The sequence below is a fragment of the Colias eurytheme genome, chromosome 27 (genome assembly GCF_061535395.1).
Source record: "Colias eurytheme isolate Ceu_HAF_F1 chromosome 27, ilColEury1 Martin Lab GWU primary, whole genome shotgun sequence".
NCBI classification, from domain to species: Eukaryota; Metazoa; Arthropoda; class Insecta; order Lepidoptera; family Pieridae; genus Colias; species Colias eurytheme.
The window spans coordinates 6,988,894-7,013,489 of NC_143006.1; the positions used below are offsets into that span (position 1 = coordinate 6,988,894).

At 34.2% G+C, this 24,596-nt stretch overlaps 3 protein-coding genes across 3 annotated transcripts in view; all 3 read right to left on the reverse strand.

The window, feature by feature from the left end:
- Window positions 1–24,596, reverse strand: part of nrm (neuromusculin) — a 385,531-nt gene that overhangs the window by 252,916 nt on the left and 108,019 nt on the right. The gene's annotated exons all lie outside the window — the stretch shown is intronic.
- On the reverse strand, window positions 18,201–20,222 carry LOC149896961 (uncharacterized). Its single transcript, XM_090117211.1, has 2 exons — window positions 18,801–20,222; window positions 18,201–18,392 (listed from the first exon to the last, which is right to left on the reverse strand). Exons 1-2 carry the CDS (start codon window positions 20,176–20,178, stop codon window positions 18,355–18,357), a joined length of 1,416 nt encoding a protein of 471 aa, XP_089973337.1. The 5' UTR covers window positions 20,179–20,222; the 3' UTR covers window positions 18,201–18,354.
- LOC149896962 (uncharacterized) lies at window positions 21,493–23,706 on the reverse strand. Its single transcript, XM_090117210.1, has one exon. The coding sequence runs from the start codon at window positions 23,549–23,551 to the stop codon at window positions 22,118–22,120; it is 1,434 nt and encodes a 477-aa protein (XP_089973336.1). The 5' UTR covers window positions 23,552–23,706; the 3' UTR covers window positions 21,493–22,117.

The window sequence follows — 24,596 nt, forward strand, 5'->3', positions numbered from 1 at the left end:
CCTATCTGCATGCAAAATTTCATCCCGTTCAGTCCAACCTGTGCGTTGATAGATCAGTCAGTCAGTCAATTTTCTTTTTATATATTATGTAGGTTAATTACCAATTAATAATCACACAAAAATAATTACCATTCAAAACATATCAAACCTTTTTGTTGACAAGATAAATGTCCCTTCACATAGACAATTCTTGCACCCAAATCACCCGTCCTTATCTACCGTCGCGATAACGCTAATGAGTGAGCGAGACAGACGTATGTCAATCAGGCCTTGATTGATGAAGACGGCTGATATAAATGGTTATTTGTTAGAAATAGATATTTGGAAACGCCTTGGATATAGTTTCCCATATTAGTTTTAGGATAGTGGTTATCAATTTAGACTGGCAATTACAGATATTTAAAAAGGCAACTATGGACTTTATTGCCGGTTCTTCTCCATAGATACTGCTTTCCGAATCGGTGGTAAATGTTAAAAAATATGTAATGACGTTTCAAAAGTGCTTCTAGAAGAAGTCTCATTGAATAAATAAATGTTTGAGTTTGAGTTGGATTAAAATTCAATTCCTGGTGAAAAAGTATGGAAATACTAGGTACTAATAATAATAATTACCTCAAAATATTTGAAAAAAATAATCGGGAAAGTATTTCATGTCATTTTGTATGAACTGCAGTTTAAGCAACGACAAATAGATACATGTTGTATAAAATCAATGAAAGTGCAAAATTTATAATCAATTTGGAAATTTTAATCTGATGTGTAATTAATAATTATTAGAATTAAGTGTAAAATTAATTACCAATTTGCATTTTAATTATAATGCTGTAATTCCAATCCTGATGCACGAACAATTTTGTTATATTCTTAGTAATCGTATTTAACGAATAATTAATTGATTTTTAGTTTAATAGCATTAAATAAATTTTATGAATATTTTAAAAATCTTAAAGAATAGAAAGGAAAAAAGACTATGAGTTGGTATTTTGACCATGAAATTCGAAGACGAAAGACACAGGTTCAAATACCAATTTTGAAAAATAAGGAACCCGATTGCGAAGAACTTATTTAAGTGAAACTTCTTTAGGCGCGTTGAGAGTAAAATTTCGAGGTCGCGTCATGGCAATACCGAGACTTTTTGACCCTGGGCACACACGCTCTTTTTATAATATCTATATATAAGGTTCATACTCACACACTACAGTGACATTCCAAAGAAAATATACTTACATGCACATTGCACATGCTTTAAACTTAACCCTCCTTTGGTGCAGTCGGGAAAATGCTCCAATTTGTAGTTTCAGTGGTTAACACAAGCCATATCTATTATTATCTAGATTCAAAACATCAGATACTAGGAGAATCACTGGTTATGGAATAACTCGTGACCTCATTTGTGTAGGGTTGTCACTTATTAATTTTATAATTAATACAAATTTTTAAGTCAAACTGTATGCTTTATTCATATAATATCTGTAATATAGAAGCTGTCTATTAGAAAATATTCATTTTAAAATATATTAATCAGTAATGAGTCATAATCATTTATAATATTTAGCGCCTTATTTCCAATGATATTTTATGTATAGATACGTTATATACTCACAATATATCCAAAAAAAATGCTTCATATGCAGTGTCAGGCACACACAAATACAATTTTCATTTTACTTAATTTATTACATTGACAGACTGTATAAGAGAGATGGCTCTAATAAAATGATATGAACAAAAAAGACAAAGATAGTTTGTCACTTCCGCGCAGGTGTAAGCAAAAGTCATAAGAATTCACCAATTAAATATAAATAAACAAATAGTTGCCATGGTAATTGGCATAGACTAACGACACAGAAGGTACAATGTTATAGATGCTAGGTTTCCTGCACAAGTAAATAAATATGACAATTTCATTAACTATTGCACGCCTCATAAGCGAAGCGTTGAGGTGGGTACTACTGTCACTTCGCGCAAAACGTCTGATTTTTCAAACTTAAAATGTCTTTATGTATCATACATTGCACTTGTAAGATAATACATACACACACATATTAAGAAAAAACACTATTTTTAACGTTCATGATATTTGTGATATCATTTTTGTTATTTAAACTAGTTAAAAAACAGTTTAAAAAAGTTCTGTCTTGGACGTCCGTGTGTCTGTATGTGCGGATCCTTTTTCTTGTTAACACGATAGCGACCGAAATACTTTACTAATCGAGTCTTTTTTTTTCTCTTACGCTTGAGTATGCTCAGGAATAGAACCCTTTCATTTTTCAGGGTCTGATTCGATGTGGTTTAATTGTTATTAAATAAACAAAAATAATAATTAATAAATATTTATTAAAAAAAATTATGAGGCGTGCACTTTTGGATTTTCCAAATTATTTTATGATTATTATGATGTCGTATTAAAATGAAAAAAAAAAAAAACTTTTTTGGAGATATAACTGTATTAAGTATTTATTACTAGCTGTGGTGTTCGTTTTCGGTCATCATCATTTCACCCGATAAACACCCACTGCTGAGCATACTGCATATAGTCCTCCTTATAGTACTCCATAAGGACCTATCTTACGCTATTCGTTTCAAGGCAGTTCCCGAAACCCGTACAAGGTCATCACTCCAACTTGTAGGATAATAATTATAATAATAGTGGTGCCTAGATGAAAAAAATGGATGAAATAAAAGAAAGGATGAAGTATAAGCATTTTTTATCTAAAACACAAATAAAATTTATGTTCTATAGCTATTTACAGAAAAGCAAATAGCATTTTTCGTCAGTAGCGATAATCTTTTCTTTAATGTATACGTACTTATATTCAACATCATTTTTGCAAACAAACATTTTTGCCATCACGATTTCATTGTATATATGTAATAAGTAGATATATTTGTTAATTATATGCACTGTGTAGATTTAAATATTAAAAGTATCAAGTATTTACCCAAATCGAAATTAATAAAATAACCGTTCTATTTTCAATAATCGTATCTACATGATAATCTTTGAACATAGTGTACGCTAGCTTTGTCACACTAGTGATTGAAGCAATGTTTTATCCCTTTCATTATTTCAATACACGTGTCAAGCAAGTGTCATTCATAAAGAATTGTTAATTGTTATTTTTACTCTTAAACTGTAATAATTTAATATATTTTGCTGCGATATGATATTCCTTTATCTTTCTTTATTTTTTTGCACGAATACATGCACTTTCTGAACACACAGGAAGGCATTTTCGACAACTTTAATGTACCTATCGGCACATGCGCTCACTGGGACCGGTGACAATCTGACTGATTGCATTGGTCCCAAATAGGACCAATTCACGGAATCAGTTTTGGTGCGTTGATGACGTATCTACCTCTTGTTTCTATATATAATATCATTGCTTATTTCCAGAAAAAGCACACAGCACATAAGAAAAACAAAATTAGCTATCCCGTCGCTGCGGTGATATTCTAGGAATACCTTTTATAGCCTTACATAGTATTATATTATTATCTATGGCCTTACGTCTTATCAGTATTATTTCCAGCGTGAAGTGATGTCACTAGACGACCTAAAGCGTTGTCTTTTCACACTGGAAATAAAAAAGCTTACTAATTAGCTATTTAAACTAGCAGCAGCCCTATTCAGCTTCAACCACATCCGTTGTCATTGGCCCGAAATATTCGCGCTCGTAACATAATGCACTGCTATCTCCTACCTACGTGCATACAGTTACATGTCATTTGGACACTTGCTTTTTGCCCGCGGGTTTATCTGCATTAATCCCATAATAATATTAATTTAATCTCTCTTTTCATGAACACAATTAATTTCTTGACATAAGAGTTTTCATGGAAATAACAATTGGAAAGAAAATCATCGACTTCGGCACTATAAATTCTTGTTCATTTTAAACATAGGCAAATATCTGATTCTCGTAAAAACGCTTATTGTGTGCGTGAGCCATTTCGAACGTGTTCTATGAAGTTTCCCTACTGGTTGTATGTGTATATTGTGACGCGGGTGAGAAGCTTTATAGTTTATACCAATAAGGTCAAATTTTGACACCTGATTCTGGTAATAAATAAAAAAAAGTACAGTTTATATAAATAGTAAATACCTTTATGTTTAAGAAATAGGTATACCTTTGGAGCAACTGTAGTGTAAAGGACATGAATAAATAATGACAGCTTCAGCGGATAGTACTGTAATATTAATGTGCCATACTAACATGATCATTTGAATGTATTATATTCATACACGCTCATAAATACATAACAAACCAGTTTAATATTACAGCGAAAGTCATATTACATAAGTAAATCAACTAAGAAAAAGTGAACATGACAGTAAATTATAAGACCAATAATACTGTGCATTGTGCAGTACTGAAAAAGGCATACTTAATGGAAAAGGCATTAATTAGCCTGTCTATAAGTCAATGCTGATTTTCCGTATCCAATCATCAAAATATACAATCATTTAAGAATTAAAACTTTTCGTTTTAGTAAACTATTACTACTTTTCATTAGTCGTATTTAATACTAAAACTTCGCGCTCTTACCTTATATTAAGTAAACTATACTCAAACTCAAACATTAATTATTTATTCAATTAGACTTCTGAATCTGAACCTTCAGTAGGTACATCTTCTTATATATAAAATTCTCGTGTCACAATGTTAGTCTGCATACTCCTCCGAAACGGGTGGACCGATTCTCATGAAATTTTCTGTGCATATCGGGTAAGTCTGAGAATCGGCCAACATTTATTTTTCATATGTACCACGGGCGAAGCCGGGGCGGACCGCTAGTAATATATTATATTATTTTTAATATTTACCACCTTATAAAAACTACATTCCGTTTCAAAAACAAACAACCCTAACCAGTTTATCATTACAATTAAAAACGCAAATCATTGAAGCATGGAACATTAAACTGTACTGTCGCTAAAAAGCGTTATCACCATTTTGTTATCTTCACATTTTTGCGACTGCCCGGCTACAACAATTATTCGTGATGCTACCCTTTGAATGACAATTTTATGTTCTGTTGTGCTTTGTAAAGGTTTATCTGTTTGTTCAATTAAATGTTAAGGTCTGGCCTGTTTGTGTATCGTTGATACGGTTTTGTTTAGATTTGCATGCGAGTGTATCTGTCTTTTTATGTGTAAGGAGTAAGAAGCACTTTATGTGAGTAAAATGAAATATATCCTCTACAGACTACAGTTAATGTTGTGAGGAATGTTCTGCGTAGCCATTTGATGAATTTTGTTTCATGTATATATTGTGTATATTGTAATTAATCATTAAAGGTTCCATTTTCAGTGGAAAAATTTCCACACCAAGTAATCTCCCATTTCTTTTAGGTTTCTGACTTTTACTTCCCATTATTTCACCTCGAAATAAATCACCTTTACTGTTTTCCCTTTACCTTTTCTTTAATTACTCAACCAGTCAACACACACCTGTGCACATTGTCCTTAAAAAAGAGCGTATGTGCCGGACACATGTGTAGAAGTGAAACTTCTTTGGCAAGATGCAAAGATACAACCGTCGCCTTCCCTGATGGTATTGCCATGACGTGACCTTTAAATTTTACTCTCGACGTGCAAAGAAGTTTCGCTTCAAAAACTCAGATTCCCATTCCATTCTTCAAATCAAATTCAAAATCGATCAGCATACCAAACTTATAATTGCAACCTCCGTCAAAAGTCTCCGGATCTTGGAAAGCGAAACCAATAAATCAGTAACTAATACAAAAACTGTCCAACGGTTTACTATCGTTCAGGTGTGGGTTTGATTTACACGCTCGGCTGCCACAAATCACTCTTTATGGTTTATGGAGGTCTGTAAATTCAGGGTGCTTTGGGATTTTGACGTCCATTAAGTAGAAATGTACTTGATTCGGTAAATAATTGAATTGTACTGGATTCGTTAAATAATAGAAACGTAAGTAAATAAGTCAAGTAAGTAAGGACCCCAAAATACAGGCTGTCCTAGTTTGGGGTCCAAATGTTACATGTTTGTACCTAACCCACAAATTGTTCAATAAATGATTTTTATTTATTATTATTAATAAGTACTTTCTATTGGGTGGGACCATAAACAAAGAAGAAGAAGAAATGTACCTGATTCTTTAAATAATAGACAGGAAGAATCGCAAATTGTTGCTAATGACGTGGATGAATAGAAAGATATTTTTCGATTTGACGAAACATAAAAGACATGTTAAGAATAATAAATAGATGAAGTAACTGGTCATATCTATCCTGCTAACATTAGAAACATTAGATGAATGGAAGTTTGTGCCTTCACTCAAAATCAGCTTAGGGCTGATTTTTCAATCCTTGGTTAAAACTTATTCGTCGAATAATGTATAAAACTACCATTTTAAAAACGTATTCTAATTGCCCGCATTTGACAGTTTACGTGACATTTTAATATTATCGTGTAATACTTTATTGGACGGATAAGTTTTATCCAAGCATTGAAAAATCGGCCCTTAGTACAATATTTAATTTAGCAAAGAGATATAAATTATGGTCTGCATTAGCATTTTAATTTATAAGCTACCTCTAATACCTGATATCAAATTTATGTATAAAAATATGATTATTATGTCCGAATGTTTTGAGATGTGAGTTTTAACTTTTTGTTTGAGAAAAAGTAAACGGGCAAAGATAAAGAGACAAATAAACGGGTATAATTCCTAGAAATAAATATGACTATTTATAAGCATGTACTCGAGTCTATGAATCACTACATAGTATAAAACAAAGTCGCTTTCCCTGTCCCTATGTCCCTATGTCCCTTTGTACGCTTAAATCTTTGAAACTACGCAACGGATTTTGATGCGGTTTTTTTTAATAGATAGAGTCATTCAAGAGGAAGGTTTATATGTTTAATAACATCCATTAAATAGTGGAAAAGTACTGTTATTTTTGAGGTTTCTAATGTGATGTCGTAAAAAATTACATTTTTTCCGCTTACATTGCAAACGCAGGCTGAACCCCACGAGTTTTATCAAAATAATGTACTAAGTATTATACACATTGAAAAGGTCTACAGAAAAGTCAGCGATGGTATATGTCTATCTCTTATGGATAACCCACAATAACTTTTTTTGTCATTTACTTTTTACGACAAATAATGGCTAATTTTCGATGCGATTTTAACCAATACAGCATTAATTCTTAACCAATTAAATACCTTGGATACATTGTTCATTTAAAATAGATCTATATGGCCCTTTACACCGTATGATTTAAGTGAATATTTTCGAAGATATTACAGATTTATAAATTGCGGGACGTCGCGTTTGCGGCGGTACCGGCCGGCCGCCCGGCTATATATTTTATACCCGTGCGAAGCCGGAGCGGGTCGCTATGTTTTTATACACAACGTTCACACTTCACAGTTTTTCTGTAGTGTATTTAGTATCAGCATTGCACCCGTGCGAAGCCGGGGCGGGTCGCTAGTAAATTATATTTAGTTTGAATTTGAGTTCAATAGATGTTCAGAATTTCTCAGAAACAGTTTTCTCAAGGTAAATTTTGAGAACAGAAAGCAAAATAATGTCGAATATTTTGAAGTATTTCCAGGTAAATTTAAAAAATATCAACTTGCTAAATTCTATAGTTGTTGAATAAAACGTCAAGGGTTTACACGTGTATGCAAAAATAAATAGAATTTTTATATGTATGCCTACATCAGCTCTGCTGTTATAGTTTTTGAAAGAAAAATGGCATGTTCAAGAATTTGATTCTTGAACATGCCATTGTTCATCTTATATATAAAACTAGCTGCGCCCCGCGGTTTCACCCGCGTGGCTCCGCTCCTGTTGGTCTTATAGCGCGATGATAATATCATCGCGCTTTAGGCTATATATGTATATATAGCCTACTGCCTATAGCCTATAGCAGCCTCGATAAATGGGCTATTTTTTTCAAATCGGACCAGCAGTTCAAACACACTCTTCAGCTTTATAATATTATTATAGAAAGTATAGATAGATGAGCATAATATTACATAATTATAAAATAAACATTGTATCAGAAATTTAGAACGGAACGTGTTATCTATTTACGGCCAATGGTTATTTCATTCCAATCAATCTGCATAGCAAATTTTATTCAAAACGACTGTGTAGATTTTGCGTGAAATTGACCCAAAAATCACATTCATATCCATTCACTATTTAATATTATAAACAATATATTTACTTTAATATTATAAAGTTCTATAATATAATGAAATAATCGGATAAGGATCGATTTCTTTTTTAAATTTTCCGTAGGTCATAGAATAGGTTGTAAACTGTTATAAAGGATGTCGATTGAAAAGAGTTTTCCAAGCTTTACCTATCGATTGATCGATTATTGATTGATCGATTGATAGATTGATCAATAATTGATTGATCGATTATTGATTGATCGATTGATCGATTATTGATTGATCGATTATTGATTGATCGATTGATCAATTATTGATTGATCGATTATTGATTGATCGATAATTGATTGATCGATTATTGATTGTTCGATAATTGATTGATTGATCGGTAGATCGATTGATCAATTGATCGATCGATTATTGATTGATCGATTATTGATTGATCGATTTTTGATTGATCAATTGTTGATTGATCGATTGATAGATTGATCGATAATTGATTGATCGATTATTGATTGATCGATCATTGATTGATCGATAATTGATTGATCGATTATTGATTGATCGATTATTGATTGATCGATCATTGATTGATCGATTATTGATTGATCGATTATCGATCGATCGATATATCTATTGATCAATTATTGATTGATCGATTATTGATTGATCGATAATTGATTGATCGATTATTGATTGATCGATTATTGATTGATCGATTATTGATTGATTGATCGATCAATCGATTGATCAATTGATCGATCGATTATTGATTGATCGATTGATCGATTATTGATTGATCGATTATTGATTGATCGTTTGATCGATTATTGATTGATCGATTATCGATCGATCGATATATCGATTGATCAATTATTGATTGATCGATTATTGATTGATCGATAATTGATTGATCGATTATTGATTGATCGATTATTGATTGATCGATTATTGATTGATCGATTGATCGATTATTGATTGATCGATTGATAGATTGATCGATAATTGATTGATCGATTACTGATTGATCGATTATTGATTGATCGATTATCGATCGATCGATATATCGATTGATTGATCGATTATTGATTGATCGATTTTTGATTGATCGATTGTTGATTGATCGATTGATAGATTGATCGATGATTGATTGATCGATTATTGATTGATCGATTGATCGATTATTGATTGATCGATTATTGATTGATCGATAATTGATTGGTCGATTATTGATTGATCGATTATTGATTGATCGATCATTGATTGATCGATTATTGATTGATCGATTATCGATCGATCAATATATCTATTGATCAATTATTGATTGATCGATTATTGATTGATCGATAATTGATTGATCGATTATTGATTGATCGATTATTGATTGATCGATTATTGATTGATCGATTATTGATTGATCGATTATTGATTGATTTATCGATCGATCGATTGATCAATTGATGGATCGATTATTGATTGATCGATTATTGATTGATCGATTGATCGATTATTGATTGATCAATTATTGATTGATCGATTATTGATTGATCGATAATTGATTGATCGATTATTGATTGATCGATTATTGATTGATCGATTATTGATTGATCGATTATTGATTGATCGATTATTGATTGATCGATTGATCGATTATTGATTGATCGATTGATCGATTATTGATTGATCAATTATTGATTGATCGATTATTGATTGATCGATAGTTGATTGATCGATTATTGATTGATCGATTATTGATTGATCGATTATTGATTGATCGATTGATCGATTATTGATTGATCGATTGATCGATTATTGATTGATCGATTATCGATCGATCGATATATCGATTGATCAATTATTGATTGATCGATAATTGATTGAGCGATTATTGATTGATCGATTATTGATTGATCGATTATTGATTGATCGATTATTAATTGATCGATTGATAGATAATTGATTGATCGATTGATCGATTATTGATCGATCGATTATTGATTGATCGATTTTTGATTGATCGATTATTGATTGATTGATTATCGATCGATTGATCAATTATTGATTGATCGATTATTGATTGATCGATAATTGATTGATCGATTATTGATTGATCGATTATTGATTGATCGATTATTGATTGATCGATTGATAGATTGATCGATAATTGATTGATCGATTATTGATTGATCGATTGATTGATCGATTGATTGATTAAATGATCGATCAATATATCGATTGATCGATTGATAGATTGATCGATCGATCGATTGATAAATTATTGATTGAGTGATTTGATTGATATATTATTGATTGATCGATTTTTGATTGATCGATTGATTGATCGATTGATTGATAAAAATGATCGATCGATATATCGATTGTTCAATTATTGATTGATCGATTATTGATTGATAGATTGATCGATCGATCGATTATTGATTGATCGATTATTGATTATTTGTAAGTATTAGATATATTATTTGTGTATGTACCCACAAAAACACACGTGCGCACACACACTCTAGTTTAAGTTTGTATGTACAATACATATTTGTTTTATAGTTACAAACAGTTTTAATATATTTTTAACGTAAAATATTAGGACTAGATACGCATACTTACGTCTCCACGATACAATAGGTTTAAGTTACAACATAAGTTCTATCTATTACTTACTAGCGACCCGCACCGGCTTCGCACGGGTGCAATGCTGATACAAAATACACTACAGAAAAACTGTGAACGTTGTACCTATATAAAATTAAAAACATAGCGGCCCGCTCGACTCGCCCGATAGCCAGGCGGCGCGGCCGGCCGGTACCGCCGCAAACGCTACGTCCCGCAATTTTTAAATCTGTAATATTATCTTCGAAAATATTCACTTAAATCATACGGTGTAAAGGGCCATATAGATCTATATTAAATGAACAATGTATTCAAGGTATTTAATTGGTTAAGGATTAATGCTGTATTGGTTAAAATCGCATCGAAATTTAGCCATTATTTGTCGTAAAAAGTAAATGACAAAAAAAAGTTATTGTGGGTTATCCATAAGAGATAGACATATACCATCGCTACTTTTCTGTAGACCTTTTCAATGTGTATAATACTTAGTACATTATTTTGATAAAACTCGTAGGGTTCAGCCTGCGTTTGCAATGTAAGCGGATAAAATGTAAAAATTTACGACATCACATTAGAAACCTCAAAAATAACAGTACTTCTCCACTATTTAATGGATGTTATTATACATATAAACCTTCCTCTTGAATCACTCTATCTATTAAAAAAAACCGCATCAAAATCCGTTGCGTAGTTTCAAAGATTTAAGCGTACAAAGGGACATAGGGACATAGGGACAGGGAAAGCGACTTTGTTTTATACTATGTAGTGATGATGATAGTGATTCTCGTGTCACAATGTTAGTCTGCATACTCCTCCGAAACGGGTGGACCGATTCTCATGAAATTTTCTGTGCATATCGGGTAGGTCTGAGAATCGGCCAACATCAATTTTTCATATGTACCACGGGCGAAGCCGGGGCGGACCGCTAGTTACCTATAAATTTATAAACATTACCTATCTTTTGTATAAAAATTATTTTCTTTAAAATTAAATAAAAACGGAGAGTGGAGATATAGAGTCGAATATCTATCTTTTCGTTACGAATATACTAAGAGCATAATATCTTGATACGTATGTAAAGATATACAAATAAAATGTACGGTGGATGCGGAAATATCGAATATAGGGTTAAGCGTCGAGACTTCCTCTTGCTTATTAGACCGGACTCTCAGTGGAGTTTCGTTTGCAAAAATCGCGGACCTAAATCTGACTTCTGATATATATTGTATAGATCCCAGACATCCTATAGACAGATGTTGCCAACCAGTTTTGTGGTCCCCCTGCCCGCACCCCGGTAATTAAATATGGCATACAAAGAAAAAAATAAAAATTTCCAAAACATGCCGTGTGGGGTATCAAATGAAAGAGCTTATTGAGTAGATCACGAATATATAGCATACTATATACATTTCTTACACTTTCTCTATGATTTTTTAGAAAATTTACGAAAAAGGGTCCATTTTTGAGTTAACTTTAAACCACTATAGATTGAAAACTCATGAATATATTTTTTAAATTATTATTTTAAATAATTAACAATAGTCCATTGTTTACGATTCAATATTTCATACAGTGAAATAGTTGCATGGGGGAGTGGGGGGAGCATTCAAAGATGGCGAGTATATTTTCAAGTTCATATAGTATATAGTTATTTTCATCAAATCCACCACATAGCTCACTTATACTATATTACGAACTATTGAATCATAAACAATGGACTATTGTTAATTATTTAAAATAATAATTTAAAAAATATATTCATGAGTTTTCAATCTATAGTGGTTTAAAGTTAACTCAAAAATGGACCATTTTCGTAAATTTTCTAAAAAATCTTAGAGAAAGTGTAAGAAATGTATATAGTATGCTATATATTCGTGATCTACTCAATAAGCTCTTTCATTTGATACCCCACACGGCATGTTTTGGAAATTTTTATTTTTTTCTTTGTATGCCATATTAAATTACCGGGGTGCGGGCAGGGGGACCACAAAACTGGTTGGCAACATCTGTCTATAGGATGTCTGGGACCTATACAATATATATCAGAAGTCAGATTTAGGTCCGCTATTTTTGCAAACGAACATCTCCTTGGAGCCTGCTCTATATACATATTTTGTATAAAGAAAAGTGGCCGATTCTATGGAAAGAATCTAAAATATAAAAATGAATCGCAAAATGTGTTGGTAAGCGCATAACTCGAAAACGGTTGAACCGATTTCGTTAATTTTTTTTTATAATATTCCTTCAAGTACGAGGATAGTTCTTATGGAGAGAAAACGTTAACATGTACTATGGGCCACGGGCGAAGCCGGGTTGGACCTCCTGACAATAAGGAATGCAACAAATAAATAATTATCGAAATCGGTCCAGTCGTTCACGCGTGATGCCGTGACCAAGGGAAATATGGATTAATTTTAAGACCTCAACTCCTATGTATATAATTATATTTTAGGGAGTTTTTCCACGTATAACTTGACTACATAATATATCGTTGTTCTCGTATCACAAGCGAATTTGTAGAATGGAGATGTCGAAAAGGCTCAAGAATTTTAACATTGAGTTCTATTTTAATCGCCCAATAGCCCGACGATATTAAATAATTAATTAAAAACAACAGTAATTGGATCCTTTGTTGGATAATTCGAGATGTAATTATACAAGTAGCGTAATTATTTTTGGCGTACGATCTCTTATTGATTGTAAATTAATTGATTGCGATGGCCTCTGATGTGATTGCACATGCTTTATGTATATGTAATTTGCCACTTCAGTTGTATAGGTAAGTAGTCTTTGTAAATCGCAATAATTGTTAGTATTTTTTAATACATTTAAGAGCCGATTTTTCAATGCTATCAATAAAACTTATCCGTCCAATAAAGTATTACACGATAATATTAAAATGTCACGTAAACTGTCAAATACGGGCAATTAGAATACGTTTTTAAAATGGTAGTTTTATACATTATTCGACAAATAAGTTTTATCCAAGCATTGAAAATCGGCCCTAAGTTGAATGAAGTGTGTTTAAATGTAATGTAAGGTTATGAATCTAAATATGGAATACTAGAGGTCCGCCCCGGCTTCGCCCGTGGTACATATTTCGCAATAAAAGGTAGCCTATGTCCTTTCTCGGGTATCAAAATATCTCCATACCAAATATCATGCAAATTGGTTCAGTAGTTTAGGCGTGATTGAGTAACAGACAGACAGACAGAGTTACTTTCGCATTTATAATATTAGTATGGTTGTATACAGTATAACCACAGTATTACAATATAGGAAATAAAATTGTAATACTATGGTATAACAGTGTTTATGTACGTATTCTTCTAATATTATAAATGCGAATGTTTGTTCCCTTGTTACTCGTTCACGCAAAAACTGATGAACTGATTTTCATGACATTTGGCACATAATATTTATACTATATAGAGGGTAACTTGGATTAACATATAGAAGATTCCGAAAATGCCACGGGAACGCGAACTTTGCGAAAAGCTAGTAAATGAATAATGATAAAATTATATCTGTTTATTTGTGTGATGCAATAAATGTTGGAAACATTAAGACACATTTTTATAGGATTTTCATCTATAACCCAGCCAAATTGCAAACCCCAACCAAAGATACAAAGCATAGGTACTATAACACTATTTCACGGTCGGTTTATTTTACTAAAATATAATAGCGCGTCCCAAACACCAGGTGCCTAAGTAGTGGAGATATATTACGGGGGTGCAAGGATGGATAGCATCCCTAAAGTCTTGCCTGTCTTACAGCAATTTATCTTTTTAATTACTTCACTATGTGCGCCGTTTTTAATTGGCCCTTTTTTGATTGGGTGTTTCAATTGTTATGTAAAGATAATGTTCTAGAAGATTGGAAATTTGGAGAGACTGTATAATTTGTTTTATTTTATTCTTTGAAGGGTTTGTAAGCAATTGATTAAATGCTTTTTACAATAATAAATCTATGCTTATCTTTATTCTATGTGAATAAAATGTACCTAGTACTTTTCGTAATAGACAGTTTTTATAATAATGTGAATAATACATTGAGTTAATATGTAATGGAATAATACTGATATAGAGTTTTAACTGCAAAGAATATAGGTATTTTTAGAATGTAAGTAGAATTCCAATGTTGCTATCATAATGTTAGTGAACTTAGCAGATCATTTTTAGCAGATCAAAAAAAAATGTGAGTTCTTATCGCGTGCAGTTGAGTTCTACAGTTCCTGATACTTTTTAGAAATAGTTCTGGCGTTATTACCTTAACAAACGACATTTGAAAAAACCCGACCTTGACCCGGCTTAACGTGATGCTACGACGTGATGCTACGGCGTGATGCTACGCTGTGATGCTACGGCGTGATGCTACGGCGTAATGCTACGGCATGTGTTACGGCGTGATGCTACGGCGTGATGCTACGGTGTGATGCTACGGTGTGATGCTACGGTGTGATGCTACGGCATGATGCTACGGCATGATGCTACAGTGTGATGCTACGGCATGATGCTACGGCGTGATGCTACGGCGTGATGCTACGGCATGATGCTATGGCGTGATGCTACGGCATGATGCTACGGCATGATGCTACGGCATGATCCTACGGCATGATGCTACGGCATGAAGCTACGGCATGATGCTACGGCATGATACTAGGGCGTGATGCTACGGCGTGGTGCTACGGCATGATGCTACGGCATGATGCTACGGCATGGTGCTACGGCGTGATGAAATATGACATAAATAAATTTTCTAGTGTTTCATTTTACGCGAGTATTTCTAAAAAGTATCAGGAACTGTAGAACTCAACTGCACGCGATAAGAACTCACATTTATTTTTTGATCTGCTAAAAATGATCTGCTAAGTTCACTAACATGCTATCATAATGGTGGACGATAAAACCTATTTTTTCACGTTTATAATTAGGTTTTATAGCAATAGCTAACCTAACCTACAAAGTTTTACTATGGTGTTAATAAAGGTTCACTAGAGCCGACAAAAATAAGACGCCGCAAACATTTTAACGTGCAAATTTGAATTCTAACACATAGATGTACAGTCCTATTTTCAATGCTGCTATTGTTTTGAAAAATTCGAATTGAATTTTCGCGTGTTCGCGTCTATTACAAACACTTAATTGGCTCGAAATTCGACGTGTTTCATGGATTTCCATTCAAAAATGTACTTTAATTGAATAAAAATAAAATTCAATTTCGATAACACCTTGGTTTTGATAGCTGAATCGCTTTTTTATTGGGAATTAAACCTAATCGTCTCGTGGTAAGATCGAATTTTGATTTGAGTTGATGTGAAGTTAAGTTTAGGTTTTTGGCCGATATAAGTATCGCATTTGGAAACTTTCATCAAATTATTTTTAGAACATTAGCGGCGGATTAAGATATTGTGGGATTTCCGTTATTATTTTATTGAACATATAAATATGTGAAATCTGGGGGCACGGTAGTGCCCCCGCCAAGACGAGCCAAGCGACTACGCGCACGGGCACTACCTACCTTTTCTCGAAGCGCTTCGACGTTTTTTTGAATCCTCATAACTTGGGTTTGGATTATGCTAGATCAACAAAATTTTCGGGATATATTGTCAATAGCGGACTTATTGAACATATTAAGTTTAAATTACATTAGCTTTTATACTTCAGATTTTATTTATATCTAAAAAACGCTAATTTCGTCACTGACTCACTGATGATCATCAAAATTCTTAAGGTATTTCCTAATGTCCTAGAAAGCTGAAATTTTGTATGTAATCTAGAATTAGCACACAAACAACAAAAAAATTATAAAACTTGTAATTTTCATCCCCCAACCCCTTAAACTAGGGGATGGGAGTTTGTATGAGACCTGTAATTTTAAATTAAATTTTGATGACGCTAGAGGTCTAATCTAATAATCTAAAACTTGGTTCCCCTAGATATATACATGTATAGGTACTCCTTGTTAAAAAAAAAATTAAAAATTTAATCGACATATATTGAGACATATACTTCAGATCAGATCATATAAATATGAATGAATAGAAGTGTTACGAACGTCTCCTGCCTCTTGCGTCCACACAGTAGCTAAAAATAAAAAAAAAATTGTTACAAACAACTTACAAAAAGAAATGAAATCCCACCAAAAACATTTTCATGTAAAATGTTGCCAAGACGAGCCCATATGACTCGCACTGTCAAAAAGTTATCAGATCTCATGTAGAGCCAAGCTTCTAACACTACACGCCCTAACTCTACAAGGCCTAACTTCACAAACTCTACACCTTAGTCAAAATATGTGGCTTGGCCGTTCGTTACTACAAGAACTATTGTATAACACAAAAGTAATGAACAGTGAATTAATTTTTCACCTTACGCCGATGTGAATGTAGCGAAATGGCCAAGCCACATATTTTGACTAAGGTGTAGAGTTTGTGAAGTTAGGCCTTGTAGAGTTAGGGCGTGTAGTGTTAGAAGCTTGGCTCTACATGAGATCTGATAACTTTTTGACAGTGCGAGTCATATGGGCTCGTCTTGGCAACATTTTACATGAAAATGTTTTTGGTGGGATAGTTATTATTCTAATGCTTACTAAAACTTTTCATTGATATTTGACCGTTTTCTGTTTTATATTATCTGATGGAAAGATTTTTGTATCATTTTTCGGTGGCTTCTCCATCGATTTTTTGTTCTATACAAAAAAAAGATAATATAAATACTACTTTACAAACACTGGATCGCTTGTCACGATCTTACATAGAAAATAATACATTATTTTATATTAAGGAAGAATATCACCTTTGAAGAAAGATATCAGAATATCTCGCAACGACAGATTCTATCCCATTTGATAAATTACGAGGGAGATGCAAAGAAAAATGTACCCTTTTGCAACGAAATACAGTTCAAGTTACATCAACAACTGCTGTGATGGATCGGCCTCAATGAAATGAATGTTGAAACAAAAATGTTCTTTATTTCAATGCTGTTCAGAGAAAAATTCCTTTGAACATTTATTAAAAATTAAAATAGAACAAATCTCTGGCTGTTATTTAAAAATAAACCATAGTACCCAGATAATAAAATTCAAAAATATTATTCGGTGTTTACAAGAAAATGTGTATTAATTTCCACGGTACTGTAATGTAATAAAGAAGATTGAACTTTATTTCGTAGGTAGTAAGGTAATATTTAATGTGCTTTAATTTTGTTTAGTAGCGTTCGAAGTAGGACAATGCTACGTATGTGAATTGAGTTTTTTAGTTAAAAAATTATTATTTATACGTTATTCTGATTACGCCTTTTGTTTTTCAAGTTACTTTTTTATCTATTATTTAGAAAAAAGAGCTTATTATAGTCACAATTATGAAAGATATGCGGGTATATTATATAGGGTTTTATCTTTTCTTCTTCTTCTTCTTCTTTTTCAAATGGCAACTCCCGATCCCAATGAGGACGGATTCTGCCAATGTCAAGTTTTGAACGGATGGTCAGTTTAAGTTAATGCTTATGTTAAGCGTGCTCTGTGCTGAGGAAAAATCACGGTTGAGATGATTTACTTTTTATTTACTGAAAGACTTCTTACATGGAGCTGTATAACCTGACAAAGAACAAATATTAGTTATAGACAACACAACACATCACAAAAGCATAACATAAAATAGGTATAGGTAGTCAGTGGGGGTTCAAAATTTTAGATTGTTAAAATTGATAAATTTTGATAGGATATTCACAAATGAGGTAGGGACAAGGCAAAGTAAACACTTAAAATTAGTAGGGAGGGGAACATCTGGGGGAAGGATATCCAGAAGTGAGATACGGAGCTTAGGGCAAACAAAGAATAAATGGTCATAACTTCCTTCGTCTATACCACACTCACAGAGAGAATGGTCACGAACATGAATTTTAAATAAATGATTAGGAGTGGTATTGTGACCCAAACGGAGGCGGCAAATGGTGGAAACAGTAGGCTTGTCTATATTAGGGAAACGGAAGAACCAGGGCTTACGTGGAATTGAGGGTTGGATATCTCTATAAAATTTCCCTTTGGTTGAATTTTTCCACTGACTGTTCCATGTATGATCCAAGCGATCCTTAGAAAGAGAAGAGAGATCGTGGGCATAATTAGAGTAATGCTCCAGAGTACCATGTTGAATGGCAGATTTAGCCAGAACGTCAGCTTTCTCATTGCCTACAATACCAGAATGGCTTGGAATATGTACTAAATCTACCTGAAGCCCTTTTCTGAAGCAGTTGTAAAGTGCGGATTTTATTAGAAAGATGATAGGAAATTTAGACTTTGAGCGGAAAGGGTTAGAAGTAATAGTCTGAAGACAGCTGAGGGAGTCCGAAAAAATAACTGAATTTTGGAGATTATGAGAGTCGATAAAATTGAGAGCTTCCAAGATAGCTGTGGCTTCACCAGTAAAAACAGAAGAGAGAGGGGGACATTTAAATTGTAAAATAGTGTTAGAGTTATGGTGCCATACAGCAACCCCTACAGCAAGATGTTTTGACACTTTTGAGGCATCCGTAAAAAAAAGATTATAACCACGCCAGTGGGAAGAAACCAGACAGTTAAAAGCAACATTAGAATCTGGAGCATATTTTTGAATACCAGAACTCATATTAATGTTGGGGTTAAAAACTAGTGCATGAAACGGAGTTGAATATAAAGGATGGATACTAAATTGGGATGTTGGATCCGGAAGGCGGTTAAATTTGATGAGACTTTTAAGTAGGCAAGGAAAATCAGATGGACGACGGAGGTTATTTAGAGTAAGTATTTGAAGTAGATTTCGAATTTTAGGAAGAAGGGGATGAGAGGATAATTGTATAAGCCGAAAGAAATACTTGTCTGACAGATATTGACGGCGGAGATATAAAGGAGGGTCTACACATTCTACCTGAAGGGCATTGACTGGGGTAGACTTCATGGCACCTATAATGAGTCGCAGACACTTGTATTGTATTCTGTCCAATTTTATTAAAGCTGTTTTATTGCAAGGTTCTAAGATGAACGACGCATAATCCAAATGGCTACGGATTATAGCATTATAAACTAGTTTTTGACAATATGGATGTGATCCCCACCAAACACCAGCTAGGGAGCGTAAAACATTAATACCCTTTTCGCACTTCTGAGAAATGTAGTTAGTGTGAGCCATACCATTCAGCTTTTGGTCAAGCACCACCCCTAGAAATTTAATCTTGTTGACTACAGGGATTGAGGAGTTTTCTAGTAATATTACCGGCTGTGGGATCAAGCGTTTTTTCGTGAACACAACTACATTGCTTTTGCTGGGCGATAGTGACAAGCCATGATCGTTCATCCAATTTTCCAAATAAGATAAGGCGCTGTTAAGTCGAAAGGTAATCACATCCATATTCTCTGACGAAGTATACAATGCTATATCGTCCGCATACTGCAGAACGCTACAATACGACGGAATGGCTTTATCCAAATCCCAGGTGTATATAGAATACAATAATGGACTCAAAACGGAACCTTGAGGGAGGCCTTTAAATACATGTCTAGTAGGTGTGTCTTTAGAACAGCGTACTTGTATCGTCCTCAACATTAATAAGTTGAAGATGAAATGTATCATCCTCTCAGGCAAACTCAGCTGTAACATTTTCTGTCTGAGCACTGGAAGAAGAACATTATCGTACGCTGAAACTACATCCAGAAATACGCCAACCAAATACTGTTTATTGTGAAAAGAGGAACGAATGTCAGTTGTTAAAATACTAAGACTGTCTAATACACTCAAACCTTTCCTAAAGCCATATTGAGAACTAGCTAGGAGGCCCCTGTTCTCGACCAGCCATTCTAGACGATTTTTAATAAGGTGTTCGGTGATTTTGGCTAAGGTAGAAGACAGGGCGATTGGTCTATAGGAATTGGGGTTAAGGGGATCCTTGCCGGGTTTGGGGATAGGAATAATAAGCTGGGATTTCCAAGAGTCCGGAATAATGGCATGTAAAAAGAAAATGTTAATTAAATTTAGAAAAAAAGATTTTGTTTGATCGCCTGACTTGCAAAGAAAAGAATATGGTATACCATCAACCCCAGGGGATGAGTCTTTTAAGCCATCAAGAACCGTAACAAGTTCTTGCAAGGTGAATGGGCAATCCATACTGTCGTATGATACTAAATTATGGGGAGGACAAGGAAAATGATCAGAAGAGGGGACAAATGGAGGGGATAGTTTGTCAATGAAATCATCAAGCCAAACGTCTGAGTTGTTGGATACTCTATTTTTATCACATAGAGCTCCACGGAAACGGCGAATACTATTCCACATTAATGATGGCGGGGTTTTTGGAGATAAGCTCTCACAGAAACGGATCCAACCCTGTTTCTTTTTTTTTGATAGCACCCGTTTAGTTCGTGCTGCAATTTTCTTATAATTAATAAAGTTCTCATAAGACATACTGGAATCATATCTTAGCTCGGCTTCTTTACGGTCCTTAACTATGGCAGTACACTCATGGTCCCACCAGGGAGGGGATAGCTTCTTAAAAGACAGAGTTGAATAAGTTTTCAATGGGAAAGATTCGGTAGCAGTAGTCTCGAGACAGTTAACAAAAAGAGAATAAGATTCCAAACAATTCTCAGGTGAAGCATTTGGGAGATTACTTATTTTGGTATCAAGGGAGTTGGCAAATTTCTCCCAGTCAGCATTGCCTAACTTAAATTTGAGCAAAGGTGGGAAAGCTCTAGTGGGAACATGGACTGTGCGTGAGCAGGAGATGAGGATTGGAAAATGGTCGCTCCCATGAGTAGAGGAAAGCGTAGAACAAGAAAAGGAAGGAGCTAAGACAGAAGAGCAAATTGTTAAGTCCACTACAGTATTAGGATTTTGTAATGGGGAGACTCTACGGGTAGGAAGGCAATCGTTAATAATACACATATTCAGATCTTCAAAGAGGTCAACCAAAAGATATCCAAAGGAGTCGCAAATGTACGAGCCCCAAGAAGTATGGTGGCCATTAAAGTCACCCATAATAATAACAGGGGGAGGAAGAGAGGAGATGATTAAGGAAAGCTCTGGAATAAAACTAGGATGGGGATGAGGAACATAAACGGATAAGACTGATATATTAGCAGCTCTAGCTGCAACTGCATTAAAGTTACAGCCATGATGGGGAAGTGGAATTTGTGAAAAGGGAATACTGTTATTCAAGAGCAGAGCACAGCCAGCATAACCATCAGCTCTGTCGTCTCTAAGACAGGAATAGCCCGGAACCCTAAACCGAGAACCGGGCATTAACCATGTCTCTGAGATAGCAAGAACCAAAGGTTTATGATTGGTTATTAATTCAAAAATCTCGTGCTTCTTGGGACGGATACTCTGGGCGTTCCATTGCAGAAACACTAGATCCATAATTGAGGATTGATGAGAAACGGGATAATCTTTCGGCAACGTTGGACGGTAACTGGTGGGGATAAGAAAGTAAAGTCTCTATAAAAGATAAACACATATTAAGTAGATGTTCATCAAAAGGAAGTGAAGAGCCCGTATTAGGGAGAGCACAACCATTAGAAAGGGAGGAGGGAGGTTCACGAATGATAGAATGATGTGCATCCTTATCATAAGACTTACCCAGAGGAGCTCGGGAACGGGGGGTCTTAGTGACTGTTTTTCTGTATGAAACATTAGGTGTTGATTGGATAGGAGGATTAAATTGGGAAGACGGGAGGCTTTGGGAATGTATAGATAAAGGATTCTGTATCTGAATATTCTCAGCATAGGATCTACGAGCTGACGGGATGACTCTAGAAGCCTCCTCAAAAGATATCCCTTCAGATGCCATTAACTGCTTAATGGCCTTTTGCCTAGCTTGTTCGGGGCATTTCCTATCAGTGGCATAATGCTTACCAGTACAATGGAGGCATGTTGCATCAGACTCTAAAATTGGACAAGAGTCGCCCAAATGGGCCTGTGAGCATTTGAAACAACGTTCCTTAGAGCGACATTGGTCGCGTACATGTCCAAACCGACAGCATTTATAACATTGAATTGTGGGGTATTGGTACACTTCTACTGGCATGGAGTTGTAAAGGCAGTATATTCTTTCTGGACGAACTTGGCCTTGAAAGGTCAAAACAACGGTTTGAGATGGTGACCATGAAGTAACACCATCTATTCTAATTTTTTTATTAAGCCGTCTGGCTTTCAATATTTTGCCTCTTCCACCTGGGAAATCCACATGGCTGATAAATTCTTCCATAGACCACTCCGTAGGGACACCTTTGACAATGCCCATACGAGTGATGTGAAAAGTTGGAATGGAGGCTTGGTAATTTGAATCTTTAAGAGGGGGGAAATTTATAAAATTATTTGCGTCACAAGCGGTATTGAATTCTACAGAAATTTTATTACGTCCAATAGCTTTAACTCCATCCTTGGCTATGTTAGCTACACGATTGTTGTAAAGGAAAGATCCAAATTTGATCGGTCTGATGGTTAAACCCGCCGCAGGATCGGCCTCTGTACGGGACACATAGACAATAAAGGGACCACTGTCATTGTCGGAATATGTAATGGGATTAGATAAAATGGGATCCACATATGAACTTTGAGACGATGCGATCGCGTAGTTGTTAACTGTAACATGTCTTTTAGGGGGGATCATATCTGTATCAGCAACGGATGGCTCTGACCGTTGTCTCTTATTACTTGTATGCTCCGCTTCCATCACCTCACCCTGGATGTCAGGAGGTTTACCAGGGTCGGGAGGATCAGGATTCATGATGGGTGAGGAAAGTTAGTAAATAAACGCTTACCCCAATATATATATATATAGAGACAATCACAAATTTGGTTATCACTACCAGTTTACACTAAAAAAGAGTGTTCTCAACAAGTTAATTAACAAAAATCTCAATGGCACGTGTTTTCTCCGACACAACAAAGATCGAAAAAAAAACAAGAGCCAACTGTTTATCTTTTCTTTTATAGTTGTATACAGCTTGACACATTCTGAATACTACTTTTACATGTACCCACCTTAGTCCATGATAAAATATTACTTTTTCTTAGAAATTGTGTCAATTTAACTTTGTTTCACGGCGTATTTATGATAATATGGTTTTTGTGTGGAAATGATTTTTTTTATGGTAGAGCAAGACTTTTCTTTATTTAAAAAATATAATAGATATCCATCCATCAATTCAAAATTAGTATTATAAAAGGCGAACACTACATATAACTAAAAAATATACTTGCCTTTTTCAGGATTGCTGTAGCTAAAATAAATTTTTAATTTATTCATTACAGATATACAAAAATCAACTTTTCCTTTGTTCAATATGCAAATAAAAATAATATGTACAATGTACATGTAATCGGAGGCATTGTACCAGGCGTACATAACACCCAAGAGCTATAACTTAAGATAAGAGACATTACAGCAAAACTCTAATTAATTCGCGGATCAAATACTTACATACAAAAATTAAATCATTCCTTAATTTAAAGTAATTAAAGATTATATTAGTGTAATATAGGTAAATCAACAAAAAATTAATCAATACTAAGTATGTGTAAAATAAATAAGGATTATATTAGTGTACATAACAGACTGGTCGCATATTTGTACCAGGCGTACATAACACCCAGGAGCTATAACTTAAGATAAGAGACATCGTAACAAAACTCTAATTATATCCCGGTCAAAACGTCGCATTGGCCCGGAAACGTACCGGATAATTGAATTTAAGTTGATTGAAACGTTTTAAATGGTTTTAAACATCAATTTATTTCACTCCGACCTTTATAATTACTTTTCTATTAGG

Bases quoted from the DNA above. Each gene is read 5' to 3' on its own strand.
- LOC149896961 (XM_090117211.1), bottom strand. From the start codon at position 20,178: ATGGATGTGATTACCTTTCGACTTAACAGCGCCTTATCTTATTTGGAA. The intron at 18,393-18,800 runs GTAAGCCCTGGT...GTTCTTTGTCAG, and splicing joins TATCCAACCCTCAATTCCAC to GTTATACAGCTCCATGTAAG.
- LOC149896962 (XM_090117210.1), bottom strand. From the start codon at position 23,551: ATGAATCCTGATCCTCCCGACCCTGGTAAACCTCCTGACATCCAGGGT.